The sequence below is a fragment of the Sinocyclocheilus grahami genome, unplaced genomic scaffold (assembly GCF_001515645.1).
Source record: "Sinocyclocheilus grahami isolate Dianchi unplaced genomic scaffold, SAMN03320097.WGS_v1.1 scaffold534.1, whole genome shotgun sequence".
Classification (NCBI taxonomy): Eukaryota; Metazoa; Chordata; class Actinopteri; order Cypriniformes; family Cyprinidae; genus Sinocyclocheilus; species Sinocyclocheilus grahami.
In genome coordinates, this window is record NW_015505713.1 from 560,274 (window position 1) to 568,626 (window position 8,353).

Genomic DNA, 8,353 nt, shown 5'->3' on the forward strand with positions numbered 1-8,353 from the left:
TATAAGCTGAAAAGGATGTAATGATTCCAGAAGAAAAACAGAAGACAAATGGGGTTAATGCTGATGATGATGATGATGATGATGATGATTCGGAGGCTTCGGCTTCGGCAGGTGAACCCAGCGTTGTTCCCCAGGCCGGTTCTTCAGCTGAGCAAAGTGCTATAGATCAAAGTTCAAAGTTAGAGGTGAGGGAGTTTATTTCATCTATACGACCTGGTGATAATGCTGTTGGCCCGAATGTTTTGAAGGATGATGTTGTTGCGGTTAAGGATAATGAACTTGTTTATAGTGATGTGGTTCCGAGTCCAAGCGGGTCACAGTCTAATGCATCTGTGGAGAATGAAAATAGCGAAGAAGAACTGATGGAGGATTGTGATAATTGTTCAGAGTTTTCAGAGATTGATTGCAGTAAGTCTTTGGATGACGTTTATTCTGTCGAGGAATTAAATGAGTTTCTGGATTTAAAGGGAAAAAGGTTGATGTTGTAAATTTCTTCCCCGATGTTAATAAGTTTGTTAAATCAGTGGTGATCGCTCAAAAGACGGCTGGCTATGACGTCATTTCAAAACAAAAAAAGATTTCGGCTGAGAAAGTTTCAAACAATTGTACGTAGAGCTCAAAAAGATCATGTAAAATTGTCAAAACGGAAAAAATAAAGCACATGGTGGGAAGGAAACATTTGTTTACGCCATGGCACAAATGTCAGTGCAGGTGTAGCGATTTTATTTTCAACTCACCTTAAATGTCAATATTTGATCAGAAATGGAAATAGAGAAAGGACATATTTTAATGGTGAAAGTTAAAATTGATAATCAGTTATTTGTTTTCATAAATATGTATGCTCCAAATAAAGGATCAGATAGAATCTTCATGTTTAGAAAGTTAGGAGAATTTTTTAAAAAGTTATACTTTGGATGGGTTTTTAATTGTTGGTGGGGATTGGAATTGTACCCTTAATTTTCTTTTAGATAGAAATAATGAGGAACCACATCCTGTATCGGCTTCTTTCTTAAAAAGTATTACAATTCAGAATGATTTGGTAGATGTATGGAGAGATAGGAGTAAAGAGATGAAACAATATACATGGACAAAAGTTTCACAAGGAATAAGTGTAGCAAGACTTGACAGGTTTTATGTCAAGCGTGCTGAAAATAATAGAATAATGGGGTGTAATATTTTTCCATGTTGTCTATCAGATCACTATTTTATTACAGTCAATATTGTTTTGAGACAATCTAAATTCAAAACTGTAATGTAATGTTGCATTGTTGAAAGAGAAAGATTTTCATGAGAAATTTGAATTGTTTCAATTCATCAATTCCAGCACCTGGACTATCAGCAGACTTTTATAAAGCTCTGTGGAAGTACATTGGAAAAGACTTTCATGAGGTGATCCAAGAATGTTTTAAAGAAAAACTTATTGGACATCAATTTAACATTAACATTAGACGTTGAATTAACATAGAATTTTGGTCACCCGACGTCGCAACCAAATATCGACATCTTATGACATTGTGTGCCTGCTGGGTACATACATACATACACATTTGGGTGACTATTATTCTATAAAATCATTTAATACGATTGTGAAATTATAATTTCAGATCATTTTCAATGACAAGACACAGCCTGAGCTGGAATAAAGGAAGAAAAAAAAACTAAATCTCATTTGGCCAATCCCAGTCAGCTCTATAAATCTCTTTGGAGGCCATAAGCCAATTATGCAATTAAATTAAGCATACACACAACAGCAAAGTACAGTTCAAAAGGTTTCAGCAACAGTTTATTAATATAATTTTCCTTCCTTCTGGGAATAAAGCAGCTTACCTGTGTCTCTTTTGCCAGTTCTTCCGCCTCCCTCTCGCCCTTTCTTCAGCACTCCCTTAAACATGGTACAGTTCCCACTTTTACCGCAGTCCTTTGTTCCTGCAGAGACACAAATTTATTAAAGAAGAGCACACTGTTAGCAACTGATCAAGGAAAAAGATCTGGTTTAATAACACCACAATGCTTAGGACGAGTAATTTAAACAAGTCACCAACAACTTGACAACACAATGGAAAACAAAACTCCCTATTCATTTTATGTATGTGTGTGTTGCCACCTCGTGACGGGAGGAATTGTTTGATGAAATTCCCACATTCCACATCTAATTAACGCTCTCCTGCCTGGTCTTAGGCATATAAACAAATAAAGAAAGAAACTGTGATTGCCAGCGTTAACCACACACTGTAAACTGTTGCACGCCACTCACATAATCCATAAAATGTGAAATAAAAATACATTTAACAGCTTAAACTGAAGAAAAACTGAAAGACCTTAGTAGGCAAGGAAAGACCAGTTGCTATAAACCGCTCAAAATAAGAGGGAAACTAGTGTGCCACTGTCCTTCAGGATTCCATTGCATGTGTCCACACAGCAGCTGTCCACACTGACACGTCTTTCAGACAATAGGAGGAAATACCAACCCTTCTACCAAACCTCCACTTCATTCTAAAATAGCAGAATGGATCTGTCTGCTTATCTGGGTATCCAGGCCAGCAGGCTGGTCTCACAGTGACAGGCAGGTCAGAGGTGGATATTTGCTCATTAGGAGACACGAGAAGAGTGTCCATTCCAGGGTTCTGTTGGAATCCAGCTGTAGATGTTTAACTGTCCTATTACAACTAAACTACTACTCAGTGGATCAAGGCATTTCACACTACACTGAATGTCCAAAAAGTAGCATAGAATTGGAAGTGACAGATCTTCTCCATATTGTTATGCACATCCAAGTGAAACAGATTACTGAAGAAAAAAAAATTTTTGCCAGTTTGCAGGGGCGAGGTTTAAGAGGACTAAATGATTGGCAGATCTTCTCCAATCATATGTTGAGGTGGATATTTGCTCATTAGGAGACACGAGAAGAGTGTCCATTCCAGGGTTCTGTTGGAATCCAGCTGTAGATGTTTAACTGTCCTATTACAACTAAACTACTACTCAGTGGATCAAGGCATTTCACACTACACTGAATGTCCAAAAAGTAGCATAGAATTGGAAGTGACAGATCTTCTCCATATTGTTATGCACATCCAAGTGAAACAGATTACTGAAGAAAAAAAAAAATGTTTGCAGTTTGCAGGGGCGAGGTTTAAGAGGACTAAATGATTGGCAGATCTTCTCCAATCATATGTTACCATGAACTCTGTCTGACATTTGGATAAAAATTTTTTTTAAAAAACAAACTAAACAAAAACAAAACAAATATTATACATATAGTATACAACATAAGAATTTTCATTTCATGAAGACGTTAAACAATGTTTCACACTTGCAATTGTGAAACGGCAATAAATTTTATGGGTGTTGTATTATAACATCTTCTCCAGAACAGGTAATGCCCAACAGATCACAGTGAAAAAGCTATAGAGTGCGAAACTACACAGTTACAACCAATCATAAAATAATGCCTGCCTCATTAAATTGTTTTGTACAGTCATAAAAGCACTATCTAACTTCCAAGTCTGAGGAAAATGTTAATAAATCATTAAAGTGTCAAACAGCAATACTAAATGCATTAACTGGCATCTATTAAATCTATATTTGTCCACTCAATGCTTTTAACCCAACTTTCTACAATGAGAGTAAATCACTCAACTAAATTTTTATGCTAGGCGAATAAATGTCTATCTTTAGCCACTGGCTATTATTAGATGTTACTTCACCATTGTTTGAGTTAGAGGCTAAGCAGGGCTCGCAAAATTTCTAAATCCCTGGTAACCTTTCGGGCAGGTACTCTTCAGATTTTGGTAGCCCAAAAATTCATTTAACTAGCCCAAATAAAAAAAAAAGACTTTTTTTTTTTTTTTTTTTTTAAATATAGAAAATCAGATAGGAGTTTAAATGTCAATCAAAAATATTTTAAATACACAAATATCAACAAATATGAAGGAAGGAATTTTATTTAACTATTTACAGTGTATCTGCAGAATTTATTTAAATAAATTTAAGGCAATTTATGACCCATTTTAAAGGTGCGATTTCAATTTTTTTCTTTCTCTTTGGAGTGTTACAAGCTCTTGGTGCATAAAGAAAATCTGTAAAGTTGCAAAGACTAAAGTCTCAAATCCAAAGAGATATTCTTTATAAAATTTAAGAGTCAACCACACCTACCTAAAATGGCTATGTTACGATATAACTAACAAGGTCATATTCAGAAGACAATGTAACCGAAACCAAATAGCGTTGAAACAGGAAGTGAAGTAAACAGAAGAGAATGACAAAATAATGGTCCACTTAACAGAACATAAACCTGACAATAAGATTGTTAGGCTATCGTTAACCTATATGTATAACAGTTAGCCTAGTTGTAATCTGATCTCTTAATCTGACTAGACAAGAGACTTTCTAATGATATTAACATCTGCGCTCGTTCTAGACGGCTGTCAGTCAGTGCAGTTACAGTGTTGCACCACAAGGTGGGACTGTCATTCAACTACACGTTCAAAAACGCTGATTCATTCATTCAAAGAGACGTAATGAAACACGCTGCTGAAATCATTTTAACTTTGAGCGCCACTTTAGAAGGCTCAACTGACCAGCTATGCGTCGATGCTAAGACAGAGATTTCGCTTTCCTTGGACATGGCAACCTATTTTCACATATATGACTCGGCCTGGAGGACAGACGCAAGTAATCTCACGCGCTCAGTCGATCTCTCTCTCATTCACTGTCTGGTTAGGCTTGTTAAGTGCAAATCTACGGAGCCTCTGTACAAATCAGCATGGTACACATTATGTTATCATTACTAACTTGTTTAATATTCAGTCCACATGCATGAAGTGTAAATCGAGAAGGGCATAACCTAACGAAAAAATAAAACACGGAAAAATCGCGGTTGCTGCGGTTCTTGCATTCCTCTGCGGTTTGCTCGTCAATAGCGCGGTATTGCGATATTGCGGTTATCGCGACAGCCCTAGCCTAACTTCGCGTTGTGGATCGCCGGATCAGCTTTCACCGTGGACGAAGCGGTGTTCAGCCCGGGGTCGTCACATGTGGTTGCCACAAGCCCGCCGGCCGCGCCGTTCTCAAGCCTGCCCGCCTCCGCTCACTCAAGCCCACCTGCCGCCGCTCACTCAAGGCCACCGGCCTCCGATTACTCCAGCCCGGCTTGTGTGACGCGGTGTTTCATTGTGAAAGCGAAACTACTTTGTTTGGCCTTCCAAAAGAGGACACGACTAGAAATCAGTGGTTAAGTTGCATTTACAACATTGTTCCAGAACAGTTCAACCCAAATATTCAGATGTGTCCAGCGCATTTTATGGAGGACTGTTTCCTGATCCTGGTAGATTAGACTACAATGCCGGCTGTTCTGACTCACAGACTGCAAGTACGTTTTTTATATTTAAAGAATTTGCCACACTGACGATTCAAACGCGAGTTGAGCAGTGTAGAGTAATGCTTGTTGTTTGTCATTTCTCAGATCACAAATGCACAATCGTAACACATACACACAAATATATATATATATATGGCGATAATACCACATACCGCACTACTGAGCCACTCAAAATTACCGCAAGGGAAATTCCCTCACCGCGACAGCCCTAGCTCCGCACTCATAAACGCTGCTTTATCAGGAAAATTAAATTAAAATGCCAACCACACATTTCTGAGGACAGTCGGTTCCCTTCAGATACATTCAAATAAAGACATCCGCGCCGCGTTTTGACTTGAAACATGCAGCGCTCATATTTATTCAATAACATCATTGCCTTTTGAAGTTTAATCCAGCCGTATCGTGACTCTTGTCTTTCCGTTCCCAACTGTAAGACCTCTTGAAATTATAATTAAGACATTTCTTATACCACTTAACATTTAAAACTTTTTATGGCCTTAAGTTTGATACAACTCACTTCATGAGGTTTTTAAGGATAGATAGATAGATATATATATATATACACACACACACACACACACACTACCTAATGGTCGATTCTATTGCCAAAGTGTGCGAGAGTTGCAACCTCATAAATATTCAAATAATATATTTATTTTCAAACATATATAATGTGAAACAGTGATACAGTGTAGGGCTGTGCGATATTGAAGAAAAATGCGATACCTTGTTAAAAAATGCAATATTCGATATGCGATACGATATTGCTTAAAGTGATGTCACAAATCAGAAAATGTCATTTTAACATTAGTGTGAACATACAAACAAAAAAAATTAATGACACTAATTTTATATCATTGTAACTTTGCTTTCCATACACTAAGTACTTCTTCATATACCACAGCAAAAACTATAGTCTGAGAAAGTTCAAACATGATTAAATGCAGGTGAGCAGTCAGTAAAAAAAAAAAAGAAATACACCATTTACAAGCATAGATAAAATAAACAGTAGTTTTCAGATACAGAAATGTAATAATTAAGTGTAAAATAACACTGCATAGTGTTCACTGTATGAATTAAATTTAGATTAATCTTTGTTATAGCCATTTTGTTGTTTGATTAACATTAGTGACGCATTCAGCAGCACATATTTATAGGCTGCTGTCCCTCTAAATCCGACTGCACGGATCCAGTATAATGACACGCATCAGATTTCCTTCTCAGCGGTTTACGTTCATTTAAAACATAACCGATTGCGTTTACGAGAATGATCGTCGAGACAGGTACTATTGACATAATTCTGTGTGTGTGTGTGTGTGTGTGTGTCTGTTCAAACATAAGGAGGAGATGCGAAAGACGAATCAACTCGGTGTTCGCGCGCCGTCTGAAACGTGTCTCTCTGTGTGTGCGCGTGGAAGATATGTTGTGCGAGATGCGGCTTGTGCTTCAGGTGTGAGTCAGACAGCAAGACGAGACGGCAAAGAGTTGTTTTCTGCAACTTGTTGCACTTAACTCTTTTTAACGTCAAGCAATTTTCTGCTATATGCGTTGAACTAAAATTTTGACCTTTTGCAATGTTTTGATTTAAGTAGCCTATTATTAAAATAATTTACATATCGCACACCCTTGCGATATGCATATTACGATATTTACATTTGCGATATATCGTGCAGCCCTAATACAGCGTGTCAAAACCTGAGATTAATTTATAACTAATGATTTAAATAATAACCCAGAGTAAAGTATGAACAGAATGAGACATTAACCCAGGGTCATTTTTAAGCTTTTGAACCATGTTGTTCAAAAGCCCAAATGAGTGAAGGACTCACTAATACTTTGTTTTCTGCCTAAATCCTTTTCTTGGAACATCACAGAAAAGCAGAAAAAAAGAAACAGAGTAGCTATAGGCAGCATGCAATATATTTTTGTGGAAAAATCACTTGGGGAGTTATTAAGACATGAGTCTGACTGTTGGTTTGAGCTTAAAAACTGTCACCATCAGCTCTTTTATACAGCGCAACCAATTTTACTGATTCTTTCCCTCAGCCACAGGACTGCTAGTCACAGCCAACCAGAAGCAATCAAATAAAAAAAGAACAACAAATGAGGAAATAAAACCATATGGTAAATTATGAAATTATTAATTACACAGTACACAGTTGTGCACTTACTATAATTTGCAACAGTTTTGGAGACAAACTCTGGGATTGATTAGTTTGTGTTCTGTTAAATGTTCAAATTAATTATCTTCAAGCCTAAAAGGCAGAACTGGTTCAATGGATTCAATACTAATTGCCTGGATTTGAAAGGAGCCACATCCTGTCATTCAGAGACATGGTTCTGAAACACAAGCCTAAATGACATCATGAAAAACACAATCACAGATATTGTGCCCATCCAAAGATCTCATTTTCTCATCAGCCATCATTCCCTTTCATATACACTGGCACATGTGCACCTCAGGAACATGAAGCAGGGTCACACACATATGTGCAAAATGGAATTCATAATGCCTGGCTTGGCAAGCTACATACTGTACAGATTTGCAGAGACACTGATGTCAGAGGTGACGTCATATTACTAACTCCATCTGGATGGTGCTGGATATAGGGAAAACAGGCCTTTGCCTTACAGAGACAGAGCACATACAGGCAGAACTCTATAAAATAAGTTAACTTCACTAAGAAACATTTATATCTTCTGAAGTCTGTTTTTTATCCAATACTAAAAAGATTACCTTTAATTTTGTACTAATGACAGCGTTTTTATAGATATTGCATATTGGCTACCAATTCACCATCACAAGTGATATCAATAATGGTCTACTTTTAAAGTCACCAATTTCTGTTTGAGAAGCTAAAAAAGACCAGAGCAAATCATCCATGCGTGTGACTGAAAATGAAATTACAGACTCCAGAAAAGTGCATTAGAGCTTCACCGTAGTGTGTTTGCCAGAGTTGGAACCAAGTGGAAAGC

At 37.2% G+C, this 8,353-nt stretch overlaps 1 protein-coding gene across 2 annotated transcripts in view; it reads right to left on the reverse strand.

Moving 5' to 3' along the window:
- tanc1a (tetratricopeptide repeat, ankyrin repeat and coiled-coil containing 1a) overlaps positions 1-8,353 on the reverse strand; it is a 125,590-nt gene that overhangs the window by 103,876 nt on the left and 13,361 nt on the right. For both annotated transcript variants that reach the window (XM_016238228.1, XM_016238227.1), the window contains exon 2: positions 1,828-1,926. In XM_016238228.1, the coding sequence (XP_016093714.1) occupies positions 1,828-1,891 (64 nt within the window). In that variant the 5' untranslated portion in view covers positions 1,892-1,926. The remainder of the gene's footprint in view (positions 1-1,827; positions 1,927-8,353) is intronic.